General features: G+C 36.4%; 1 protein-coding gene across 4 annotated transcripts; it reads right to left on the bottom strand.

Moving 5' to 3' along the window:
* Nucleotides 1-598: 598 nt before the first annotated feature.
* On the bottom strand, nucleotides 599-27,581 carry LOC148086755 (inactive rhomboid protein 1-like). Of its 4 annotated transcripts, XM_087784994.1 has the most exons (20): nucleotides 27,414-27,581; nucleotides 15,446-15,570; nucleotides 14,275-14,408; nucleotides 13,932-14,078; nucleotides 9,945-10,173; nucleotides 9,060-9,257; nucleotides 7,749-7,874; nucleotides 6,598-6,740; nucleotides 6,271-6,525; nucleotides 6,102-6,213; nucleotides 5,968-6,042; nucleotides 4,687-4,848; nucleotides 4,521-4,621; nucleotides 3,749-3,812; nucleotides 3,473-3,567; nucleotides 3,338-3,413; nucleotides 2,421-2,521; nucleotides 2,157-2,310; nucleotides 1,859-2,082; nucleotides 599-1,144 (listed from the first exon to the last, which is right to left on the bottom strand). In XM_087784994.1, the coding sequence occupies exons 2-20, from the start codon at nucleotides 15,560-15,562 to the stop codon at nucleotides 949-951; spliced, it is 2,709 nt and encodes a 902-aa protein (XP_087641120.1). In that variant the 5' UTR covers nucleotides 15,563-15,570; nucleotides 27,414-27,581; the 3' UTR covers nucleotides 599-948. The 4 variants fall into 4 exon arrangements, with proteins under 4 accessions (XP_087641120.1, XP_087641116.1, XP_087641117.1 ...); XM_087784990.1 differs by lacking the exon at nucleotides 13,932-14,078; XM_087784991.1 differs by lacking the exon at nucleotides 13,932-14,078 and having other exon boundaries at nucleotides 10,065-10,173.
* Between the last annotated feature and the right edge of the window lie 22 nt (nucleotides 27,582-27,603).

The following is a 27,603-nucleotide window of genomic DNA, read 5'->3' as shown; positions in this document are numbered from 1 at the left end:
TGAGTTACTATTATAATAGTAATAGAAATGCTTTTAACTTTTAACTATTTGTTTGAAAATTTCAAGTCATTTAGTAATTTCCAAACCTGATAAAAATGAGGGTGCACATTAAATTAGCTGTTCGCGAAGATGCCACTAGCCGCTAAGTATAACCTGTAAGGGCTAACAAACATGCTAACAATTTCTGGTTTAAATCAAACGTATGCATGTATGTATTGAGGTTATAGACAACGCACAATGTTGTGAAACAACAATAGAAATTCTAAAACCTATTTTAGTCTATTCAACTTTTATGTTTGTACTATTTAAGCTCATTCTTTACAACAGCATCATTGTAATTTTAGCTTTCATTTTGCTAAGTGAGTTATTAGTATACTTTTATAGTTATACTTTTAACTTGATTTTTTTTAGTTTAGTCTATTTGTGTGAACAACTTTAGTAAAATAAGGTTGTTGTTATTTCTAAACCCTAAGAAATGAGAATGTTCGCACATTTCTGTTAGCGAAGATGTTACTAGCTGCTAAAACATTAGCATAGCATTGCTAGTAGAATGACATTCATCTTGAAAATAAAAAGTGGAACTTTAGCATTTCTTCATCTTTATTGTGGTCGATTGCTTAAAAGTTCACCACAGTTATTAAAATAAACAGAAGTGTAAGCAAAAATAAAAATAAAACGTAAACTCTGTAAAACAAGTGATTTTACTGTAAGTGCAGTCATAAGTGTCAACACAGAAACATATTTACAATGTCAAATCTCACAGATGTAATAAACAATCGGCATATCAGGACATCCTGTGTCTTGGAAATGTATAAATAAGGCACCGTTACTGTGTTATTTCGTATGATTTTTGACTGAAAGAAGTCCTTTTCGACCGGTCACTCGTGAGTCCAGCTACAGATCAGTCACTTTAAAGATGAATCGATGGAGAACAGACTACGGTGTGGGTCACTGGAGGTGTGCGTTCAGGTCGTACTTCTCGCAGAACTTGTCTGTGATGGGGATGCAGGTCAGGTACTCGCACCATTCACATTTGACGGGGTGGACGTAGAAGAGGACGGCCAGGGCGGACAGCAGACCCACGAACACCAGCAGGAACACACAGATCTGGACCCTCTTGCGGTACATGTCGGAGCGGCCGAAGCTGCAGAGGAAGTAAAGGGTATTTAGAGAGTCCCATGTGTGTGGAAGTATTTCCAGAATATTGCAGAGTAAATTGCTTTTTTTTTTAATAATACAAATTTTATATTATATTTGCAACAATATAATATAATATAAAAAATATTGAATAAATCAATTTTTTTTAATTGAATCATGACAATTGGCTGGAGGTTCGATCAAGTAGTTAGATACTCTTTGTTTTTCCTGGTGGCACCATTATATCAACATTTATAATGAAAAATATTGACATTAGTTAGTGAATTTATGCTTTACAATTGTTGCAATTAAAATAACAAACTCTATGTGTAAAGATCAGTTCCTTCATTTTGTGAATATTCAATAAAAATAATAAATATCAATCATCGAGTCAAAGCAAATGAAACCCTTAAATGTAGAAAATATTTAGGTTAGGTTAGGTAGAACTTTATTGATCCCTCAGGAGGTCTCCTTCGGGAAATGGTTTTGAATGCAATTATTTAAAAACAACATTATTAAATTAAAAAATATCAGAATAAAAAAGTCAAGGTTTCAACATTCGAAATGTTTAATTAATCTACTCAATATTCTGATGGCACTGATGTACTTATATATCATTTAAAATACAACAGTTATAAATGTTGACAACAGAAGCTGGAACAGTCCCATGATGAACTTCCAGGAAGAGAGATTCAGAGGCACCTGAGCTGGACTGGTGTACCTGATGTACGGCAGGAAGGCGAACGAGAGGAAGAATCCCGACACGAAGCCGCAGATGTGAGCGAAGTTGTCGATCCACGGCAGCAGCCCAAAAGAGGAGAAGAAGATGGAAATGGCCAGCAGCTTAGCAAAAGCTCGCCAGGGTCTCTCCAGGATCTGCCAGCTCTGGAAAAGCTCCACGAAGAGACACGCCAGGATGCCGAACTGACTGCCGGCCGGCCCCACCTGAGTGGAGGAGCGAGAGAGGAAACGTTTGAATGGCTTCACAAAAGTACATCTTGCAGATGTTGGGGCGTCACCTCGGCTCTGTAAGGCAGGAAGATAGCCGAGGCCAGGTTTCCACTGATGCCGCTCAGAATGTAGATGATGGAGATTCTCAGCCAGCCGGTCAGTTTCTCCAGGTCCCTGAGGACGGTCATCTGGTACAACACCGACACCAGACAATGCAGGATTCTACACACACACACACACACACAGACACACACACACACACACACACACCAGTTATCTGAATCCTGCTCATAACATCGGAGAGAATGAAAACTTTTTAAAATGATTGTTACCCAGCGTGGAGAAAGAGGGAGAGCCAGAGACGAGAGAACTGGTCTGGGATCTCTGGGTTGAGGAAAGGCAACAGACCACAAACATCGTCCATGCACGCCACCTACAGGAGACACCGTGGAAAAACATCACATCTTAGCCACGTCCCAACTAGTTAGCATTGATTATCTCTAGAGGTTTCTCTTGGCAAGAATCTGGCGATACGTCTCATGATACAGTACAATAAAAATGATATACTACGATATATTGTGATACTGTAGGAACAAGGATACATTTGTAGTATTGCTGGGGTTAGAGTAACAGATGTTACAGAAAGCAAGATTCAAATCAAATTATGTCCAAACATCAGCTTTAAAAGCTGCTGGAAACGACTGTATCCTCTAGTCCTCAGTCATCGCCTGGACTTCATAGTTGTTTTAGCTGCTGAATACGTAATAACTGCTGCCATCTAGCAACCGGAGGTTTCATTGTAACAAAAAAACAAACAAATGCTTTGAATATTTGCATGTTAATTTTAAACAATATAATCAAATTATTATTATTTTTATACAAACTTTTTGAAATACCAACCATAAAATAACTATAATTGAAATAAAAAATGATTTAATAAGAAAAAAAATAATTATGATGTACACAAATTATATGTATATATATATAAATATATATATATATATATATATATATATATATATATATATATATATATATATATATATATATATATATATATAATTAATACATTTATTCATTTGTATATTTAATTTTTATAAAAATAAATTCAACATTTATTTATATATGTTTTAATACATTTTGCACGGTCAGATGTCAGTATTTTTACACTTATTACACACTTATTCATACATTTATTTATTATTTCTAATGATGTAATTCATCGTGCTTCATATCTCTCATGACTTACCTGCGAACACAACGTGGCCTCCTCATGGAAGTAGCCGTGCATGAAGTCACAATACTCTCGAGAAGTAATCTCACATCTACCAATAGAAACAGTGTTAGATTTCACAGACCAAGGAAATAACTTTTCTCTTCTCACCGTCCTTTGGTTCCAATGCAGCAGGGCCGGCCTGTGATGGTGCAGTCGATGTGAGGGAGGTTAGTGTGATTACCTGGATCGTACCTTGTGCAGACCTGCACACAAGATTAATATATTTCATATCTCCTACATGTGTATGGAATATAAATAATTAAACATCTATGAATAATGACACGTTTGTCAAACTTATTATTATTACTCCAAATTATTGGCCAAGAAATTCCTGTATATAAAATGATCTGATAGTCATTTTTTTTTACATGCAATAGCACTCACTGGCCACTTGGTGATGTCTTCGGGCCACTCGTGAGGCGAGACAGAGGCGGGCTCCTGGCAAATCCTGCAATATTGTATCATGAGAAAATGTTCTTCAACAAAAAAAATTATTGTTTGCATTAATTATGAAGGTAGATCTTTTCTTTATTACCGGTATTCAATCAAAAAAGGTTGCTTCAATCAACAAATATATATTTAATTAAAACGAAAAAAGCTGCTTCAATCTAAGAAATATTTTAAATTAAAAGGTGCTTAAAAAATGTTTTTTGTGTTTGGACCATATTATGGATGTGTTTCTGTATTATTAAATCCTAAAAAAGGTTGAAATCAAACGTTTTTTGTACTGAAAAATGAAACTTTTTCTTCGATGGATGTGAAAACATTTTGCTTGCAGCTACTTTTTTTCTATTCAATTGAAAGTCTTTTGATTTAAAATGGTTTTTTTTTTAATTAAAGCAACTTTCAAAATAAGTAATAACTAATAATGTATTATCCCTTGTGTTATCCAAGGGTCAAAGTGAACGGCCTCCACCACTGCCTAAGTATTTCTGGAAGGCAGGGACAACACAAGGGATACCTCAAACACGTTCATTTTTGGGCCTTCGGTTCACATTGACCCCGAGATAACAGAAGGGATAATAAAAACACAAAAAAGTACTATATATTCAAATACTACATGTTTATGTTTTAAAGGACAGATGCTTGTATAGAGGTGAATATAAAAAGTTTGTGTCACAGACAAAGGTGTGATGACGATGATTCGAGGTGTTACCTGGGGTCTTGATGGCAGACGGCTCCATATTGTCGTAGAGTACCATTCAGTAAAGAAGCGCTGGGGTGCTGCGGCCACTTCACCCACACCGCCAAAGTACTCTTGAAGAGATGAGAACATGAATTCATCTTCAATGTTCAATTTAATTCAATGTGATGTCACTCACTGAGCACTCTTCCTGCAGAGTCTGCAGACACCCAGAGCGATCGTTGCGTACGCAGCAGCCTGACTCCTTCTCCTGCGTTCTCTTCTCCTGGATAAGCTTGTGGATCTCCTGGTCTTGCCGCATACATGGAGAAAACTTGGCTCCTAGATGGATCAGAGCCTCCTGCCGGCGAAAGGAGACAATAAATATTTCTTGAACTCTATCTATGCATGTTTGAAGTAATAACGTTTTGAAAATGTTTCCTGGTTTAAAGCAGAGTTTCATACAACAAAGAAGAAGTTACACGATAATTTACTCACTTATTTATTTACTTACTTACGATAATAAATGTGGTTTCATTTCTCCGAAATTTCATGAATCCATCTCATAATAGCATCAATAAAAAAGGCCCACTAGCTCACCAACTCATTACTTGCTCAAGAGCTGATTGACTAGCACATTTGCCTGTCTCTATTCACCTAAAGTTCATTGTTGACTAGTTTACTGAAACATGATTGGATAAAACTCTAACATAGTATTTAAAAAAAAAAAACAGAGCAGCCAAGTGGAGATAATATGACAAAACATATACATTTATTATTACTACTCCGAGTACGTTAATGCCCGGATGGTCTGCTGTTGATTTTTTATAACATTATATCTTAGATGATTAAAAGTTATTTTTAACTCTATTTGTTGTAACTTATTTTGACTTTGACTTGACATTAGTTGATTTATGCTGATTATTAACATTTAAAAACCTGCTTTTTTAAATATTATTGGTATTTTAGTTAAAACAGATGAAAAGGAATGAAATGTGAGATAGTAATTGTGTTAGAAACCAGATGTTGTTCGACAGATTATGACCAGATATAGTTATTTTATAGATTATGATCTATATAAATTTGACAGTGAATGAATGATCAGAAAAACAAGAAAGTGAGTGATTGAACCTCTGTGTGTATCATCCTTTTTTTTTTATTTAAAGAAACTTTATTTTCCTCAAGTGACCTCCTGCACTGTTATTCTTTCTACAGTATTACTAGTAATACACGTATAAAAGCACTATACCACACCACAGAGACACTTAAGAGCATTGTATCAATTTATGTCCATAGTAAATAACTTTTTGACATGACCAAGAAGATAAAAAAACAGATCTCTTATCTGTCTCTCATTTTCAAATGTGCAGACTTTGGCCACTAACTTGCAATTACAATGATTGAACACTGGGTTGAGCTAGAAACACGTGTTCATTTTTACGTCACACCTATTACGTGGTGGTCATGATGAGATACTTACTGAACTTGGACCCACCCAGAAGTTTTGTTGTTGCACAAACTTCACATTTTCATAAACCCCTTTACTGCGCAGCACCTGGAAAGAGAAGTTAAAAAGCTAAATGATACAATGAATTTTTAACACGATATACTCACAGAGTCCACAGTTTCGTGCTGAGAGATGCCGATGGGAGCGATGCCATAGATGGTGACCGAGAGAATGGTGATGAGCATGTGGACAAAAGTGATCCAGTAGCTGAAAAATGGCCTGAGAGGAAACTGGCGTCAACTCGAGTTTTGAGATCAGAACCCAATAAAGTCAGACCTGTGGTCGTCCATGTCTTCTATTTGTCTCTTGACGTAGCTGTCTATTCTTTTGCGATACGTCCGGTTGGTCAGTCGGCCGATGATGCCGAGCCCGTAAGGCCGCTTCTCTTTGGCGAAGAGCTTCTTAACAGGAACCACGATCTTCTGTCCGCGGTGCTGATGGTTGTCCACGCTCACCACCTCCTGCTTCAGGCGCACTATCGGTCGAACTAGAGCGCCATCTTTAGCCTTCCGCCAGCCTCGATCCAGCGGTCTAACAAGAGCAATGAGCGTCTTACCATTTTTACGATTCGACACAATTCCTACTCACTCTCTATGCGCTTACATCATCAAGTGACTCCTCTCCAGCTCGGTTCGTTCCAGGGCGCTTCCGGTCAGCTCGCTCTCGTCCAGCTGTTTGAAAGCCGCCTCAGAAGATGTCTCAAAAACCTCATCTGCGTAACTGGACAAGTCGTCAGGCAGACTTTCCTGCAATAGTACAATGAAATGTACGGACTAGATTACATTTCATCTATAAAATATATCCTTCAAATAGTAGGTTGATGTTTGTCCCAATTTGATCCACAAACCTCTTGACAAAATGTGTTGAGAATTAACTTGTAGACTTCTGTGAAGGTCTTTGAAGCGTAACTTTGATCAGATCAGGAGACAGGGGGCGCTAGGGGGGCAGAAGGCCCCCATGAAAATGAAAAGATGTCCAATGTCCATGAAAATTATAAGTAAAGTATATATATAGTAGTAGTAGTATAAGTAAATAATAAGTAAGGGATATTTCCAGAATTTCAGAATTCTTTGCCGATTGTCGGTAGCTCTAAGAAGGAAAAAACCCATTGAAAATGTGTCCAATTGTGATTTAAAATAAAAACCTAAAAATGACCTTATAGGGAAAATGGGCCCCCCATGAAAATTCAAATACACTAATGATGAAATTACACCTACTAGGTAAGTTGTATATTTCCATATATTTAACTTGATGTTTTAATGGCAATGGCCCTGAAGGGACACAACGACACAAGCTTGTCTGGAGCTGGGATTGAACCTGCAACCTTTTGGACTGCAGGCAACCATTCTACCATCTGAGCTATGTCACCCCTAATGTAATGTAAGTTTGTCTAATTTAATTGGAATTTCTACCATATATTTAATACATATTAAATAAAAATGATTTCCAGATGTTTTTCAGATACTTGAACTATATAGAACGAGTTTGTTTGTATGACTTTTAAGTGGTATAAGATTACAGAATAAGAAAGAGACATTAAGTATTGTGGCAAAAGAGTAACACATTTAATTCATTCTGTTGATCCACAATCAAATTTGACCATTTCTGTCATTGATGTTTTGTGAAACTCGCTTCTATTATTGGCAATATTAGATGTTTTCCACTCTTCCTTAATGATCTTTTTCTTTATTTTCTTATTCACGGCTTGTGTGTGTTAATGGTGAACTGTGAGTGACTGTGTGTTTTCCACTCACTCTTGTGAAAAACGACGTGTCCAGATCTTCAGGGAAATCCAACGTGTCATCTTCAAAGTAACTTGGTGGCACGAAACTGCGTCGGTGGTGTCGACCCGTCGAGCTACTCTCACCCGACGTCCTCCCCTGTGACATCAACAGATCAGTAACATCTGGAGCTCATACAGTAGGCGGGAGAATCCCCAGCTGAGTGCGTCAGTTACGTAGCTGCAGATTAAGTCTGTGTTTCCTCAGTTTTACATCCAGAGGTTGAGCATCATCATGAACCATCTGGCAGCAACACCCGCTTCTTTGTTGCAATATCTTCTGACTTCATCTCTTAACGTACAAGATTGAGTTGCACTTTTCAGCAGAATACATCAACTGACTTTAATTTCTAAACCCATTTCAACATAAATAACTGAAGCATTGGTGTCTTTAATGTATTTTTTATGGAATCTGATCATGATTTATCTTTGTAATTCTTTAATTATCTCTGTGTTTGTCATACTTTACCAAACACACAATTATTTTTCTCTCTACATCCTTTTTAGTCTCTGCATAATTGTTGACATCAGTAATCACTGTTCTCTACATTATCCTAAACACTTAATAGGTCACCAATTCAACATGAACATCCAACTAATTATTTTTTTCCATATTTTCCTAGATACATTTTTTAGGCCCCAAAATGAAACTGGAAGGACATCATTTCTATGGAAACTGGTTTCACGTTTTTTTTTTTTTCTGTATTCAGTTTGTATTTACTTAATATTTCATGTTCTGGAATCATGTCAGGGTCTAATGTCTAGGTACAGATAGTAATGATTGACATTCTGTATTACAGATATGTTTATATTCAAACAATTATTTAAATTATATATTAAAGCAGGAATAAATAAGATTTAAAAGATTGTCTCTGGCTCCCCCCAGTGTCAGAAGAGCGTAGCTGCAATGCACTCACTGCATGTCTGTTTACCAAACTAGATATAGTTTCTTATTGTGTCAGTTTGTGGTTCAACTTTAAAGAGTGTATTAGAACTTCTTAAGAAACCTCCAACCCACTGATATATATCCGTTTGGGGGTCATATGACACTTACAGACTCTCCGGGGGTCAAAATAAAATTACATAAATCATTGTAAAATAAAAGATAGTAAGTTCGACTGTTCAAAATTAAACCAATCCTTACAGTAAAAATGAATGTCAAAATGTTACTTAACGCGGCTTTAAGTTCTTTCTAATAAAATGCCTCTTTATCTGTTTTATGGTTTTGATTTTGAGCTCTGGTTTGATGCTTTTAGGAAGAATGAAAAACTTCAAAAACAGAAACCTTCATGAGGGCAGCAGCAGCCTTGAGACTCATCACAGCGACAGACTCCCGCTTCCGTCGTCTTGGCAACCGGTTGAGGGCCGAGCGGGAGCTAGAGAGGGAGCAGAGCGACGGCGTGCCAGGCGACGCCAGCGTGTTCGTACCATCAACCTCTTCCACCGTGCGGAAGGCACGGCCGCGAGCCAGGGGGTCTACGATCTGCAGACGCATAACCCATGAAGTACATTTGTAAATGTCAGGAAAGATCAAGGAGTTGCACAAAACGAAATAAAATAAATAAATTATATAACTGTAGAAGTATATCAGTGCCGTCAGAATATTGTTTTTTGTTGTCTCCTGTGTTCTGGATTCTGTTTTTGCCCAAAGTGGAGCCGGTTTTGGATTTAACTGTTTTATTTTATTTATTAAAGACAGTGACTTTTGGATAAACTCCACTTCTGGGTCCTTTCACGTTCCTCCTGTGAAAAAATGTTGAATTTTTTTTTTTAACAAAAAATGTATTTAGCTATTTAAATTGAAAAGTTTGCCGTTTTTATTTAATAATTGAATTCATAAATGCCTATATTGAAGGTTGGATTTGTTATTTTTTAATAAATGAAAATAAATCAAAATGAATGCTTTTTTTATATTTTGATATTCTAATTCCAAAAATAATTTTCTAAATTCAACTTTTCTTTTTATCTCGTAGCCTTTAATATAGAAATGTTGGTATCTTTGTACCGAAATTGGATTCCAATGTAAAAAAGTGTCGATGTAGTAAAGTAAAGTATGACATTTTTAATTCATCCATTCAATATTCTCGTGGCACTGATGTACAACTGGTGCTTGGATTATGATTGACAGATGATACCAGCAGGAGTAAATATGACCTGGGTCAAGCCCTACCCGCTGCATGCCATAATATTGGTAAGTGGGGTGGTGGGGTGGGAGGTAGAGGGGAGGAGGGGTCTCAGTGCTGGCTAGGGAGAGGTTGTCCAGGCTGTTCAGCTCCATCTCCCTCATCACCTGCGTCTTCAGACCCCCGTAGAGGTGGCTGCAGTGCTGCAGGCTCTTCCTTCTCCATCGCTGGGTGCTGTCACTGTCCTTGCTCACCCCGAACCAGTCCGCCGTGCCCCTGGTGGGAGGTTCAGGTCATGAGTTCACATCAGGCCAGAAACCAAAGACATACCTGGAAGCCACAGCTCGTGTGTTGCATGTCAGTGGATACTGTTGATATATGAGATATTTGTATGGAAGCATATCAGTGCTATTGGAATATTGAATGGTTAAAATGTTTATTTAAGCTTTTTTTTTTTTTTTTTATTTAATCATTTGTATATTGAAAGGTTAGATTTGTTTTTTATTTTAAATATGTAATTATTCTTTATTTTTTTAATTATCAAAATGTATTTAAAAAATGTATAAAAGGCTATAAATTAAAAAATATTGAAATTAGAAAATGTATTTTTAAATAAATGGAATAAGAAAATCAAAATCTATGCGTAAAAAAAAACCCCTTCATTTAAAAAAAAAAAATTAAATCTTTTTAAATAACAAACAAATTCAAGCCTTAAATATAGAAATAATTTTGAAATACTTCCATACATTTGGTTTTAGTTTATTGTTTTCGTTGTCCTACATGACAGCGTCAGTGAGGGCAGAGAATTATTTAGGATTATTCACATGATTTCGGTCATCCCTTGAATAAGTACCCACTGCTGTATTACCCATCACCGCAGAGTTTGAACCTATATGACCCAGATTTGAGAGATGGTCCAGATGACATGGATCATCCTCACTGCGTCATCTGAACCAGGGAGAGGGAGGGTGGGGGCACGATGGCGAACTGTTAGTAGAGCGGCATGCTTCGTGATAAACAGTGAGGAGAAGACCTCAGGCAGGGGACGCCTTTTAAGGTGGCACGAACGTAGCAACGACGAGAGCACTTGTCCTCCTCAAAATATTCTCTGATACACTTTCCAAAATGGTTATTAAACCATAAACAACAAGTCTGGTATTGGGAATGTCTGGATAAGTGATGCAAACTACACAAGGGGCCAACATTTCACAATGTTGTGCGGGCCGGACAAAATGGATACATGAATGATAGCACTTTAGTCTCATGGCAGGAAGTGGGGGACTTGTTTCCATTGCAACACCTAAAATTCTTATTCATACGCTTTAGGTGTCTCAATGGCAAAAGTTTCCGATACTACTTTGGTTTCAGAAGTTGATAGACTTAGTGTTGAAATTATCCTTACCATTGTACATCTTTAATCCTTTTTTTACGTTGACGAAATGATGGAATCAGTTTTGTGTTGGATGCACAAACAACCGGCTTTACTGCAAACGTCTCTGTGTTTGATTTGTGCACACACAACTTTCTCACACACATGGTTATTGTGAAAACTTCAGTACAAGCTTTGGAACGATCTTCCTCTCTCTTTGCGCTTGATGGAGTCTACTGACTCCTTTAAGAAACATCTTAAGACGTTTTTATTTGTTCAGGCTTTTCCTTGATTTTCTGGAACTCCTGTTGTATTAACAGTTTTATCTTGATCTTTAAAATATATACTTTATTGAATTTTGTTTTGATTGTTTAAACGCTTTGTGACCCTCGTCTGAAAAAGCACTAAACAAATAAAAATTACTTACTTACTTACTTACTTACTGTGTTCTGAATCAAAACTTTTTTATAAAATAGCATACAATTTTAAGAGGACACAAGTATGAAAACTCTACATTCCTCGGGCTGAATCTCCTGCTGTGGTGGAGAAATCAAGCTCCTTCGTAAAATACTAGTAATTTTTATTTTAACTGTCTAGACTTGTACTGTTTTTTTCTTAATCTTGTTCTACTATGTAGCACTTTGAGATCTTTGTTCAAATATAAAGTGCAATATAAATAAAATATATCATTATTATTATAATATCTTGATGAACTTTCAAATCAGTCAAAAGTGAAAGATGTAAATATGATATTATAACTATAACAACAACACAATCTAACTGTGATTGTCTTCAGGGAGTTTGGTTTTCTTGAATCTTTAGTTGGGTCATCCCTGTGCGAAAACACCCTTCTACTTCTTCAGGTCTCAACCTGTATTCGGCATAAAACTCCAAGGGCTTTCAGTGTTCTGTACGTCTTGACAACTTTAGTTCTGCCTGTTTTTCTATTGGGTAAGATGGCTCATCCCCTCCTCGCTATTCATCGCAAAAGGTTGGTCCTAGGATGCTCTGGTCCTTCTGTGTCAAAAGTACAGCAGTAATTGATTGGCTGGGAGGCAAAGCATTCTGATTAAAACGCTGTAGTACTTTTGGCTCTCCTTGCAAATGAAACTTAATTTGTTCTTTAAAAGTATTTCCCATCATCAAACCTTGCTCAGCCTGTCTTGATTCAGATGTTCTTGAGAACATTTCAACATAGTTGACTTCACTAGGATCTCCAGATGTGGACTGAGCGCGTCACACTCACCTGTTCAAAGACCTGGAGGAAGGGTTCAGGGTCGGGCACATGCCAGGATGGGAATGAAATGGTGAACCTTTATCAGCAGAATGGCAAACATGCCGTCCTTGTTTCCTCTCCTCGCGCTCACCGGACTTATCCACAAATGTCCCGTAAGGGGAATTCCTAATATCCAGGGCGGTTGTACCTTTCACTGACGGTTATGTAAGGAGGATGAAGGCCACATGTCCAGACCGCGTGTCAGAGTTCCCGGTTTATCAATCTTTCGCCGAAGCTTTAGTTCAGTCGCTCCTCCGTGTTCCTCTGGTGTGTTACTGACCATCGTCCTTACAAGTTCCAGTGAAATAGTTGAGTGAGACAGCCGCTCTGTTCCTCGTCAAATGAAGTATCCCCCCCTTCTCAGCGCCCCACTGATCTTTATCCATGTGTGTGTCTCTTTCTAGTGATGTGTGAGTGTTTGTTTAAACAGTCTTCCTCTGACATACCAGCACTCCAAAACACAGGAAATGGTAGATTACACGAGCGAGGGAGTAAAGATGGGACAATAAGGTGTGTTAAGTGGAGGAGGGAGCAGGACATGCCCAGACATGACACACTCGCACACACACACCTACACACACATGCAGAAAAAAGTCATGACCATACAAAATAATCAGGTCATAGCATTGTCATATAATAATATTGGAGATAAGTCGGTATGTATATATTAGGTTGAGATCAAACATTTAATTTGTACTTCAATATTTTTGGATGGTCGGTTTGTTACTTTAGCATCTTAAGTATGTTATTTTATGAAGAAAATACATTTACAATTGTTTATAATTATTATGTATATTTAAAAGGTAAATTTGTTTACATGAATACTTGAATTCAAATATTTTCAAGGTTTATTATTTCATATGTATGTAGTTTGAATTTTTTAGTCAAATAATTCAAAAATCACTTATCTCTAATTTCTATCATTTTTAATTAATTGACTTGTAAATACAACATAAATACAAATTACTTACTTACTTACTTACATGAAAATGTTGGTGTAAAAGTGCCACCTGAAATACAGTTGCTTTAAAAACAATTATGATTAATTGACACTTCAAAGCCGTATCTATCCATGTTGTCATGTGATCGTCTGCTATTATACCAACATTTTTATATTTAATGGGAAAGGCTATCAAATAAAAACATTGATTTTATTTTAATTGGAATAATTTAATAGATTAGAATATCAAACTATAAGTGTAAAAAATATATATAATAATAATAATAATAATAAGCATTAAATATATGGATGGAACTTATAGACTTGGAAAGAATGCTTGTTCGACGGGCTGACGACCTGTTCAGGGTGTCCCCTGCCATCGCCCTAAACTGCTCGGTGAAACCCCTCACAACCCTCTTAGAAAATGTAGGAATGTTTTCTCCTTGTACCTGATGATCTGTTTGGGAATAGAAGATCGGCGTCTGGTCAGAATTTTGGGCACACATGATCTTCTTCTGTCAGTGGACACTCTCTTAGATCCTCTCTTGCCTTTAGGTGGGACTGTGTTGACCCGTTCAAATCGAACCCTCTTACCACTTCGCACACAAGACACAGAAGAGAAGGCAGGAAGCAGTCAGCCACCAAGAAAAAGGGAGGACAAGAGAAACGAAAAGAAAGCAAGATTCAGTTGCAACCAGAAAATTATTATTGCAGAGGAGTAGATGAAAAACAAGTTGAGCAGTTACAGGGAAAGCAGCAGCTGCAGAACATCAGCCACAGTTTGTCTCTCACCTCTTGATGGACTGTGTTAAGGAGGGCAGTCTTGTTTTCGGTGGTCTGAGGTAGTTGTTGGTTGTTTCCAAGGCACTGATGCCAGTCTGGGGGTTCTCCCCGGGCATGCTGACACTGCGCTGGCGCTTGATCGGCTGCAGCAAAGAACGCAAAAAGGACTGTTGTCACGCATTTGTTTTATTTAAAATAAATGAATAGAAAAATTGAAAGTGTCTGTGAGTGTCATGTGACCAGCAGTGGGTCAGAGACAGTATTTTCTTGTGAGTACTGAGAATCCTTTCAAGTGAGCAAAAAAGATAAAACCAGAAACTGACACAAGAGTATTTATCTTGTTTTTAAACAATTTTACATGTATCCCAGCAAGGGAGCTCCACGATATTGCAGTTACACAGTTCTGAGACTGTGAAGAGCCAGTAAATATGTTTTAAATGTAACATATTGCTGCTTTAAAACAGCTTCAATAAGGACATTTTAATTGCAACACTTCATATTTTAGATTACTTTTTTTTTATTAATTATTTTACAACGTGCATCAAATTGAGAGGTAATAAAACATTTCAGTGTGTAAGAGAATATTGATCATGTTTCTTTTATGGTTTATTTTTTAAATAAAGTGTGTATAAAATAAATATCTATATATATTTTTTTAAATGAAAAATTAACCTGCAAAACATCACACATTTGTTCTTTTTTGTGTTGCCATTAAACTTCAGGTTACAAGATGGCAGAAGTCATTACACAGACTCCAGCAGCTTTTAAAGCTGATGTTTAGACATATTTTGGTCTCAAAACAAATGAAATCAGTTACGACTTCATCAAGAGTCATGTTGTCTGTAAATTCTTCAACACCAGAGTCAAGTACTCGAACAGTACTGCAAATATATCACAACATATTGTATTGTTGTTTCTCTATTTTAGTATGTTTTGCATTATCATACTTTTCCCAATACACATCCCTATAAAAAAAGTAATGAAATCAGTACGTGTAATTATGTGTTTTGCACATTTTCATTTCATGCATTTTTAAAGAAAGGATTTTAAGAAGTTTAGTAACAGCAAAGTAACTCTAACAAATATATGTTTATCATTATCAACATCATTCAGAAAAGAGGCTTGAATCTAAGTTGTCTTAAAATGTAACACATGCATGCAATTCTTCACCTGATCTTACCTGCATGTTTGTGGTTGCATCATCGGGGGTCAGCTGGATAGTTGGAATGTCCAGTTTGAGCCTTGGTGGCTTCTTCTTCTGCAGACCACAGTCACCAACAACACAAAAGTCCTCCATGCTTGCAGCTGGAAGGATGGAAACCATGTTAAAAGAATATTTGGTTAAATATTACAAAAAAACAGAACAAATTAAATGAATCGTGCTTTTAAACTGAACGATTTGTTATTTAATTATTTTTAAATGTAACATTTATATGTGATTTATTTTCAAGGGATGCTTCAAATAGAAAAAAAAATGAAGCTGTCCTGGTAAGACTTTAACTCACAACCTTAGCAACGGTCAACTAGCTTTGTAAAACTACCAGATTCTGACAAACTGCAAAACTTATTTTTCAAAAACATCAAGTTAATCTGTACTAAAGGAATTATGGTAGAGAAAAGAAGGAAAACATTGTAACATAAGGAACACTTTAGAAGGAGAAAAGTTCTACGTCAGTCTAAAGTAGTTTGTAAAAAAAAAAAAGTTTCATTTTTTCTGAAAAGGATAAATCTGTTTGATAAAAATATTTTCCCGCCACAATCATTAGAAGTAGTTAAAAGTGTAAATGGGTATTGATCTCAGACTTCTAGAGAGGCTGCGACCAGAAGGGAGCATCTAGAGCACTGAGCCATCCTAACCCAGGGGGTTGCAGAACACAAAACCATACAGTACAACAAAATTACCCTGAGATTCTAATAGTTCATAAAGTGACAATGAGCGTTTAAATCGTTCACTTTAAAGATGTGTTAAGTAAATATTGAAATGTAACACTTTTAATTCTTCAACTTTGACTGAACTTATACACTTTAATTCATCTGTTCTGTTTGAAGTTTACAAGAAACTTTGCAAACTCCTCATGAACAGATATCAGTGGTTTGTGATGCTTAAATTACCCTATAAAGTCATGTGGCGCGATTGGTAACTGTGTGACATGTATTAAGACTGACGCATCATTCTAAGGTTGTGAGTTCAAATCCCACCTGCCACACATGTTTTACGCCCTACAAATAAAACTTCAGTTACGTTCAGTATGCAGAGTAAAAGCTTTACTGACAACAAGCACATGCTCAGTTCACAACAAAGACTGAAGTTTTAATGATAAATGGTCAGTTTATAAGTGATTCTTTGTTGTAATATTACCAACATGGTGCCTTTGGCCTGGTTAACTTAACATACTTTAAGACTTTTGATTATGACTCTTTTAGGAAGATCAGTTATCAAGATAAAACCTAAAATAGTTCATTGTACATAATTGATAAGTTGCGCACAAACAGTGAATTGTTCTTAAAAGATTAATAATGGCATTGGAACGTTACAATGGGACATGACCTTTTACTTGGTGAATCTTAGTCATTCTAAAAATGTAGGTGACCCCTAGTCCAACCAATCAAATCATGGTCACTTATTAGGATTTTCGGCTCTTGTGTCTCCAAAAATGATTTCCAATGTTTTTCCAATGTATGTCTTTACCAGGAGAGTCAAACTCAACCAAACAAGAGGCTATCATTTTTGAACAGTCTATTACACGGACTGAACAAAATGTATATTTACCGAACTGTCTTTAACAGGAAGAGTCTGATTGTAATGTTGTCTTTTTATGTTCAGAGGCTCCAGCCATCATAAATATCTGTCTTCATTCTTCTTCACCAAACAATTAAATTCCATTTTACTCTTATTTAAGTCTCTGTATAATTGTTGATAATCTGTTGCTTAGATTAGCCTGGACGCTGATATTATTAAGAGTACAAATATCAAACAGAATATATATTGAACTATATTTTAATTTAAATTGACTTTTTCCCCATTGACTTTAAGCCAACAGTCCGGGGGGCCACATAAAATGACTGGGATAGCTTGAGTTGGACATTGCTTGACTATAACTATCACAAAAAAGTACCTCACCAACGCTTCGTGGCCATTTGTGGTTCCCACCAATACTTTGACTAAAGAAATATGATTGTAAGATCTAATAGAGTTTGAACCACACCTGGAACCCCATTCTAGGACCGGGTCCTATGGCACACAAAGACTGTTTGACTCTTTTAAACTTGTTTTAAATTTTAAATTATTTTAAATTTGTTTTGTTGAGTGGGCCAGATTCGGCTCTTCAAGAAAAACAGATCAAACTTCAAAGGGACTGAAAAATATTTACAAAAAGAAATCACGCAAGACATTACCATCTGCATTTGTGTTGGGCTGTCAAAAAGAAGTAGGTGAGGACACACTTGGCTTTTGCCAAATTATTTCTAACATTGTGTATCTTTTTGCATCTGTTTGAATTACATTCAACAGGAAATAGCAGTTGAGGGGTTGACGGCCCACATGTACTTCACAACATCTGTCCCTATTTGGTTTAATAGCTCTGGTATATAGAAATATATCTAGTCCGTATCTTAGTGTTTAGCTTTACTAAGATAACCACACACCTCCAAAATTTGATTTTGCATATTTGCATTTTCTGACAAACAATTTCTCTCTTTATTTAGAGGTTTGCTTCTACCATGTGGGCAGATTAGAGGCAGTAATTCCTGGCATTGACCCCCATGACATGGCCCTGCAGAGTGTCAGAGGGTCGCAGACATTGATACAGCCAGTGTAACGCACACACCTGATAGAGTGCTGTCCACGTCAGGGAAGCCAAAGTGGAAACAAGCACATTGATATCAGGAAGTACGGATCCTTTGGCAGTAAAAAACATCTTCAGAAAGTGGGATTTGTTGACAGGTTAGGGCAGATTCAAATGAAGCTGTTTGTTTGTCTCCTTTACACCATTTTGACTTCCTGCTAAATTGTGATGACATTAAACAAAGGTTTTGCATTTAAAAACCACAAGAAAAAACTGTGAATATGTAACAATTTATGCAGGAATACACAGTACAGAGAAACATTTATAAAATACACAAGCAGTTACTTTCTTACAGATAGACTTCTAACCAATAGAGAAAGTGGTTTTCCAAGCGTGGGGAATACTTCATATGAAACCAGATATTGCTGGATTAAAGGTTTAACCTTAAACGTCGCATTTCCTGATCTGTGACTTATTTCCTACACTCATATTAAGCTTTAACGCTGTATAAAAGATTCATGCATGTGACAACAAATCCTATGAGAAGAAAAATCTGAATTTCCATGCTGCAGAAATACACAAAATATGAAGTGTTATTATTCTTATTATCACTTATTTGAGGTCTCTGTGCAGTCACTCTTTCACAGGACACACAAAGACAGACAACCATTCACACACACACACACACACACACACACACACACACACACACACACACACACACACACTCATACCTACGGCCAATTTCCCTATGTTTACCAATCAACCTCTGTATGTTTGGACTGTGGGAGAACACAGAAAGGTAACAAGTCGGCTTGTGATGGACTGATTTTTAACCTCTACTTTTTTGACCTGTTTGGTGCATCCAACAAAAATGATATAAGACATTATTTAAATATTGTTTAAAGAAACCCCAAATAAACAAACATCCCATCACATTAACAACAACAACAGACCACAGTTTGTGATTATTTCTTTCACATTAACAGACTCAAGCTACTCTTTGATAAAATCGAGACATAAACTTCCTAAAATGTTTGCTCGTTTGCACTTATTTCTTTATATGTATACTTAAATTATTAAATATATAAATAATTTAATACTTAAATATTCTGATGTGACATGATGTAAACTAAAGTAGAATTCAATTCTATTTTGCTGAAAGTGTCATATCATACCAAAGTTATCTCAAGACCCTTTAAAGACTTAAATAACTCAAATTAAAACAGACAAAATCAACAAAATCCGAAAAAAATTCTACTACTAAACTGTGATCAACTGTAAAAAACAAAAACTTTGCAGCCCTATATAGTACATACATACTGTAGATCTCACATTTATTGATAACACCATTATGACTTTAATTACTATGCATTACAGTGATGTTTATTCACAACATGTTCATTGTTCTACATTCTTTGTTTGGCTCGACTTCCTCTCACGATTTCTGATATAAGGATGTATTTAGGACACTGTGATGAGATTCTCGCTCAAGAGAGGCAAACTACTAAAATGTCAACTAAAGACTTGTTCCCTGCTCTGGTGGCCTTGATGATAAAGAAGAGAAAAGCTGCTTATCTTAGACAAAGATAAACATCTGCTCTGGAGTTCAGGGGTCAGCTCTTGTATGTTCAAAAAATCATCACGCTTTCGATTCTTAATTGACACTTCCTAAAACACTTACTTGAAAACCAGATTGCAATGATTTATTTTCACTCGACTCAGAAGTTGCCAAAAGAATTCAGGAAAATGACAAATAACAAATTATTTTATTTTTCTTAAATTGAAGTCATTGTTATAACCTCATTTAATGGCCTTATATTTGTAGTTGGCGACTGATAATGCACAACATTTCATTTAATTTAAACACACTCAAGGTCCTGGTGAGACTTGAACTCACAACCTCATTATTGCTCAGCTGAGTACTTCTTGTACCACACACTAAGTGGAAGCACATTCCCTATAAGGTATTGTCAAAAATAATACCACAATATCATATATCGCTCACCTCTAGAAGTCAAGCTAAATGACCATTTTTATGAATTATAATAAGAATAATGGCTGCAGACATATTTGTAGGTTCAATATAACATGGGACACTATTGTTTGTATATTATATTTTCTGGTCTCAGATTCAACAAAATACACACAGTGTATCCAAACTTTGGGGAAAACACAGAATAATCATAACATAAAGAATTTAAACACAATCAATAAACATAAACAGCATTAAAAAACTTGATATTTAAGGAGTCAGAATGTAGTTATAATGGAAATAAAAAAAATGGTAAAGCAGCTTTTGAAAGTACTTATCAATCAGAGATTAAAAAGAGAAGAATATCTGTTCCAGCTCCCCCAGCTCGCCATCCTGCCCCCACCTGTGAGTAGATGCCCAACTTCCTGATGCACACAAACCAGCTGCAGGTGCATCATCACCATGTGAAGCAGCAATTTTACTGCTATTTTTTCTCTTCCACTTTGGTCTAATGTTGCTGCAGTAATCACAAACTGCTATTCAACTTCAACCTGAAACTATAATAAAGTGAGGAATGAAAATATCACCTTTATGACCAAAACCGGACACAGAGACAAACAGCGAGAGTCGTTTCTGGGTTGGGCGCTAACAGGAAGTTGCTTTTCACACCAAGAGACGCCAGTCAAGTGTGACATCTGCTCAAGTTGAAAAGATCTCTTCAAATAAGCTTCACCACAACTGCTTCCTGTTTTGGCGCACTGTGTGTGAAAAATTAAAAGTTGATGGACAGGGTGCACATTGGAGCGATGGAAACTTGGCAATGAAGAATATACTTCAATCAAACACAGATGGCTCTTCAGAAGAATGAAAGAAGAGCTGACTGTGTAAAGGAAGTGGTTCATTGTACCCTTCAGTGTTGTCTGTGTCAAGCTTTTAATGGTTTTTAATCACAATTTTTCAGTGTAATCTAAATTAAAGATTTTAGTTAATATGATATGTTGCATTTATCACCAGCTGAAATAAATATTGGGTTGACCAGAGTTAAACTATTATACAAATTATCATGAAACATGATACAATTATGCATTCACACATTTAGCAGATACAGTGCCTTGCGAAAGTATTCGGCCCCCTTGAACCTTTCAACATTTCCCCACATTTCAGGCTTCAAACATAAAGATATAAAATTTTAAATTTTTGTCATGAATCAACAACAAGTGGGACACAATCGTGAAGTGGAACGAAATTTATTGGATAATTTAAACTTTTTTAACAAATAAAAAACTGAAAAGTGGGGCGTGCAATATTATTCGGCCCCCTTGCGCTAATACTTTGTAGCGCCACCTTTTGCTGCAATTACAGCTGCAAGTCACTTGGGGTATGTCTCTATCAGTTTTGCACATCGAGAGACTGGAATTCTTGCCCATTCTTCCTTGCAAAACAGCTCGAGCTCAGTGAGGTTGGATGGAGAGCGTTTGTGAACAGCAGTCTTCAGCTCTTTCCACAGATTCTCGATTGGATTCAGGTCTGGACTTTGACTTGGCCATTCTAACACCTGGATACGTCTATTTGTGAACCATTCCATTGTAGATTTGGCTTTATGTTTTGGATCATTGTCCTGTTGGAAGATAAATCTCCATCCCAGTCTCAGGTCTTTTGCAGACTCCAACAGGTTTTCTTCCAGAATGGTCCTGAATTTGGCTCCATCCATCTTCCCATCAATTTTAGCCATCTTCCCTGTCCCTGCTGAAGAAAAGCAGGCCCAAACCATGATGCTGCCACCACCATGTTTGACAGTGGGGATGGTGTTTTCAGGGTGATGAGCTGTGTTGCTCTTAGGCCAAACATATCGTTTTGCATTGTGGCCAAAAAGTTCGATTTTGGTTTCATCTGACCAGAGCACCTTCTTCCACATGTTTGGTGTGTCTCCCAGGTGGCTTGTGGCAAACTTTAAATGAGACTTTTTATGGATATCTTTCAGAAATGGCTTTCTTCTTGCCACTCTTCCATAAAGGCCAGATTTGTGCAGTGCACGACTGATTGTTGTCCTATGGACAGACTCTCCCACCTCAGCTGTAGTTATCTGCAGTTCATCCAGAGTGATCATGGGCCTCTTGGCTGCATCTCTGATCAGTCTTCTCCTTGTTTGAGATGAAAGTTTGGAGGGACGGCCGGGTCTTGGTAGATTTGCAGTGGTCTGATACTCCTTCCATTTCAATATAATTGCTTGCACAGTGCTCCTTGAGATGTTTAAAGCTTGGGAAATCTTTTTGTATCCAAATCCGGCTTTAAACTTCTCCACAACAGTATCTCGGACCTGCCTGGTGTGTTCTTTTGTCTTCATGGTTCTCTCTGCGCTTTAAACAGAACCCTGAGACTATCAAAGAGCAGGTGCATTTATACGGAGACTTGATTACACACAGGTCTATTCTATTTATCATCATCAGTCATTTAGGACAACATTTGATCATTCAAAGATCCTCACTGAACTTCTGGAGTGAGTTTGCTGCACTGAAAGTAAAGGGGCCGAATAATATTGCACGCCCCACTTTTCAGTTTTTTATTTGTTAAAAAAGTTTAAATTATCCAATAAATTTCGTTCCACTTCACGATTGTGTCCCACTTGTTGTTGATTCATGACAAAAAATTAAAATTGTATATCTTTATGTTTGAAGCCTGAAATGTGGCGAAATGTTGAAAGGTTCAAGGGGGCCGAATACTTTCGCAAGGCACTGTACCATTTTTCTTTATACCTATTCATACACTGATGGCAGTAGGCTGCAACGCAACCCACCAGATCATCACAATCTGTGGTTAAGTGTCTTGCCCCATTGAACCGACAACTACTTAAGCCATAAGCAAACCAGTCTCAGCTATGTTAACAATAACAAAAAATTATTAAAATTAATAAATGTATAAAAGTGACAAAAAGTGTCCAATCTGATCTCAGAGGGGACCAGAATATACATTTACGAGATAAATAAGAGAGGAGAAATACAGTATGTGTGCAAAGTAGCTCAGAAAACCACTTCCTGACCTTTTACCAAATGTGACGCCCCCCTCTAAACATGAATCCACCATGTATAGGATGTTCACATCTTTACGTCAGTAATTAAGATGTAACACAAACATGATCACACGATGAGGAGATTAACTGCTGCACAGAAAAAGGAGATCAAGATCAATAATCTGACATGTATATGTATATTCAGCAGGTGCAGCAGTTCATGTGTGGTGTTCCTCTTTTCATTTGAATTAAAGAAACTAATAGCAAGAAATACAGGAGAACAGTGAGTATTGCAGTAGAGAGTATGTGACACAGAAATGGAGGAGGGGGGATTAAGGAAATCCCTGTTCGGATGATAGACGATCAGGAGATCAACTCTTACAACGTTTGTCTGCATGAGCAGCAGTTTGGTTTGAAAGTGAAATTGAAATTGCAGTTAAATAAAGGAATGATGACTTAACCCTTGTGTTATCTCAGAGTCAAGGTGACCCAGAGCCCCGAAGCCAAATGTGTTTGTGGTATCCCTTGTGTTGTCTCTGGGTCAAGGTGAACAACCTCCCTGGCTCCCAAAAATACATATGCAGTGGTGGGTGTCGTTTTTTCGGGCCTCAAGTCACCTTGACCCTGATATAACAAATGGGTTAAATACGTTTGTATTTTTCTGGGATGTTGGGTTATCTGTCATAACAGCAGGCCTATATGATACCTACAGTGTTGAGGCTCGGCATAAAGAAAATGTTTTGTTTATTATCACATACATTGTGTTAACTCATGGCTCAAAATCAACAATTATTTAGTGACTTACAATAATAGTAAAACCGATGTTAAAGGAAAGGAATTTGGTTGGATTTTTGAAAAAAGACAAACACAGAGATAACTAAGAAAGATTGTATTTAGGTATATCAGTGCCATATGGAATGGTTGAATTTAAACATTTTAAATGTTGATTAAAAATTGAATTATTTGTTTTTACACAAAGAGATTAAAATTCTAATTCCAATACTTTAAAAAACACATTTTTTAAATCCCATATATTTTGCATTTGTAGCCTTTAAAATTCAACATATACATTTAATTTAAATTTTAAATTATTTAAAAAATAAACCTTATAATTCACAAATTATTCAGTTTAATTATGAAATAAAAAGCAATTAAATGCTTGGGGGAAAAAATAAAAAAAGTTTAAAATGTTAAATTCAATCATTAATTATTCTGATGGTACTGATATACTTCTATAAGATTAACCCTAAAGGAAAGACAATATCACATTCTTGTATCTAGTTACAGTTTGTTAATAATATACATTTTTTGATGGTCCCGCAAATAAAAGATTTGGCTCCTTGTATAATAGAGTTTGTCGGTCCTGACATAAAACTTTCTCACACACCTCTTTACGACTGGGTAACAGCTAGAGTGATTTCCAATAAAATTCCACTGACCGGCATGTTCATGTTTATGAATGGATCAACTCTGCAGTGACAAGTAGCTGCACAGTGGATTAAACAGCAGTTTGAAAACACTCGTGGCAAGTTTCCATAATACATGCTAGAGGGCTGGAGTAGAAACCAGTTTTTCACTCAGGTCTGAAGATATATTTCACCCAAGAGGGCGCTGAATACAAAAATAAACTTTTGTCACGACAGAATGTGTTCTGACACGCTCACGCCTGCTGGGTGCTGTCATGCTCACAGCCAGATAAAACGCTTTCACTGTAGAACCTCAACTTCCCAAACACTTGTTTTCTTGTGTCACTATAATGGTTTTTGTTCCTTTTTATGAATGAAGGTTCCATTTTCTATGAATTTCAATGTTAGACTGAATCTATGTCCTCAAATGTTTGACCTTAAAATACTTTTACAGACTGGCTTTTTTATGATGTCGTCTTTAAATGTTTGACTGGATTCATTCATGGGTTTTTACTCTCTTTAGATCATTTAATTGCATTTTATTCTACCGTGCTATTTTATTAACGCACAAATTATATCTTGCGTTATTGTGCTGTTCTTATTGTAGTATTTTTTTTAAATCATGTTTGCACTTTACATGCGTAACACAATACATAACATTATTATTCTCTATAATATATATATGAAATTGTCCAAATGTTTGAATTCCAAAATATGAAAAACACCCCTTCAACAGAAGCTGTGGTGAAATTACAATTTGACTATACTCAATCATCAATATTTAGAAGTGTTTTAATTCAAAGTAACAATTACTTACATTTACTTGAATGCTAAAACATAAGCTGGTGATGAAGCAATTATTTGAAAAGTCTGCTAAATCTAGATGATTGATGACAGTAAGATTGTAATGATTGTAATCTCCTCACCAAACCCATAGAGCTATCAGTATCTTATAAAAGATAAGAATTAACTTTATCACTTGTGGCCTTTTAAAGCAGCGATACACAAGATTGAAAATATGATTAGAGTCAGAACAAACATGACCTGGTATCTTCAAAAAGTCTCTCATTACTTGAATTTGGTGACATGACACTCACAGACTCCCTGGGCGGTAACGTAGTGACTAACACTGATGAATTAATAGCTAGATTTTATGTGTCACACACAATTTAAAACAATGCAGCAAATGTGAAATATAAATAAATGTTTCATATTTATGAGGTATTTCTCATACAGTATATTTATTTTATTTTTTAATTCCAAAAAAAGAACCAATAGGAATCAGACGTGGGTAGTTGTTCTAAATTAGTCTACAATTGAGAACTTGGTATAAGCAAAAATTGAAGAAGAAAATTCTCAACTCATCTCTAGTGAACAATAAACCCTAAATTATTTGGTCTATAGCGGCCTGAAAACAATTGGTATTTAATTAAGATTATCAACGAATATATTGTAGTTAAAATTCGCAGTTATTATTCAATTCAATTTTATTTAAAGTGTCATATCATAATGAAGTCATCTCATTTTATTATCACAAGAACCTTGTTTTAATAACAAAGAAGGGAAATAAATAGTTTCTGAGAAATCCTTTATCTAATCTAAAAATCACAATTCATTTTTGCTAAGAAGATTACCATGACTGCTCTTTGTTTATGCCATTTTCTCATTTTAATAAAGAAACATTTACTGTGGTTCACAATGTTAACACTGTTGATCCTACTTTGTGTACTTTCCCGCCTAAATGTAAAAATAAAGGATTAGCGTGTGTCATACGTGACATCACATGCTTAACAAACATTAACACTATGATTACATTCCAAGCTCTGAGCTGGAAAACACCAGAAAGAGTGTTTACACAAACACTGAAGAGACTCAAAGGCGAGCAGGGGGTCTAAAGTGATTTGTGTTTAAAATTCTAATGTCTCTTTTCCAAACAGGAAGTCCCAACAATGGCAAACTTAACCAAAATCTTGGTCTTCGGACCAAAGTGTAGGTTTCATTTTCCAACATGGATTTACTTCATAATTAACGTAATGGTTATGTGACAAACAAGCACAAAATGACAAAAGCGTAATTTAAATTACTTGGTAAATGTTTAAGAATTATTTAGGTTAGAGTAGCCGTTAGATTAGTAGAGGGGTTATTTTTTGGAAGAGCCCCACATTTGAGGATTTGAAAAAAAGTGCCAAACAGTGACACCATGATTTATCTCATGCAGAAGTTCAACGTATAAAGCGTCTGTATCTTGATCCGAATCTACACTGGAAAAGTTAAACTTCTTCATGGACAGACAAAGTCCCCATCAACACTTCACCTGGTGGTGTTTTCATTTGATGTATGATCTTGTCATAAAAACACTAAAAAATAATAAAATTAATTAAAAATAATATGTGTTCATAATATGAAATTTTTTCTTTTTTTCTTTTGCTGAATAATGCAGTTAATAACAGAGACCTGGGGCCAAAGAAAATGGCCCCCGGGGCCTGTGTTTTGACAGGACTGCTCTAACTCTTATATTCATCAGGGTCTGCTAAAAAGATAAGATGCTCCCCTGGACCAGTCTAGGGTTTGTACCACCAGCCCCTTCATTATATTATATTATATTAAATTAAAAAATATTGTTTTCCAGTTGAGAATAATGTTTGCAGACACTTATTAACATGGAATTAACTTTGCTTTTGAAAAACAAACAAATAAAATAGTAATAATACTATATAAAACATGTTAACACCTGTTTTTATAGGTTCAGGCATTTTCTCGTGTTTTTTTTTTTTAACAAGTAGCAATGATGTTTCTTCTTCTTCTTAATTTATTTCAAATTAAATTCGTTGTATTTTATAATTCGATTAAAAAAAATAGCTGCGTTTTCCCGCCACCGAACGCTCGCCGCAGCAGCCCGGGCTAGAGTGAGCTCAACGCCGCCTCCAGCTGCTCGTCACCGGCGTCAGGTGAAGTCGAACCTCGGTCTCTTTTACCTTCAGCTCGGAGGTAGCAGCAGCCTCAGCGACACGCCGTTCACTTCATGCCTGGACCCTCTCCTCCTGGTGGTCCTCTTACCATCTGAACGCGGATATTTGAGATAAAAATATGTCCATTATGATGCGAAAGCCGCGACAGGCGTGAGCGGTGCGGCTGGAACGAGTGAGAGGTGCTGCTGCTGCCGGT

Source organism: Callionymus lyra, chromosome 2 (genome assembly GCF_982586985.1).
Source record: "Callionymus lyra chromosome 2, fCalLyr1.hap1.1, whole genome shotgun sequence".
Lineage (NCBI taxonomy): Eukaryota > Metazoa > Chordata > Actinopteri > Syngnathiformes > Callionymidae > Callionymus > Callionymus lyra.
The sequence above is the reverse complement of the archived record's forward strand: the minus strand, read 5'-3'. Positions and strand labels throughout refer to the sequence as shown.

What these genes read in the sequence shown, in the direction of transcription:
- LOC148086755 (XM_087784994.1), bottom strand. Translation starts at nt 15,562, where the DNA reads ATGGAGGACTTTTGTGTTGTTGGTGACTGTGGTCTGCAGAAGAAGAAG. An exon ending in CTCTGCAGGAAGAGTGCTCA is followed by an intron (nt 4,622 to 4,686) that starts GTGAGTGACATC and finishes CATCTCTTCAAG; the next exon opens with AGTACTTTGGCGGTGTGGGT. An exon ending in AGGCCACGTTGTGTTCGCAG is followed by an intron (nt 2,522 to 3,337) that starts GTAAGTCATGAG and finishes TGTCTCCTGTAG; the next exon opens with GTGGCGTGCATGGACGATGT.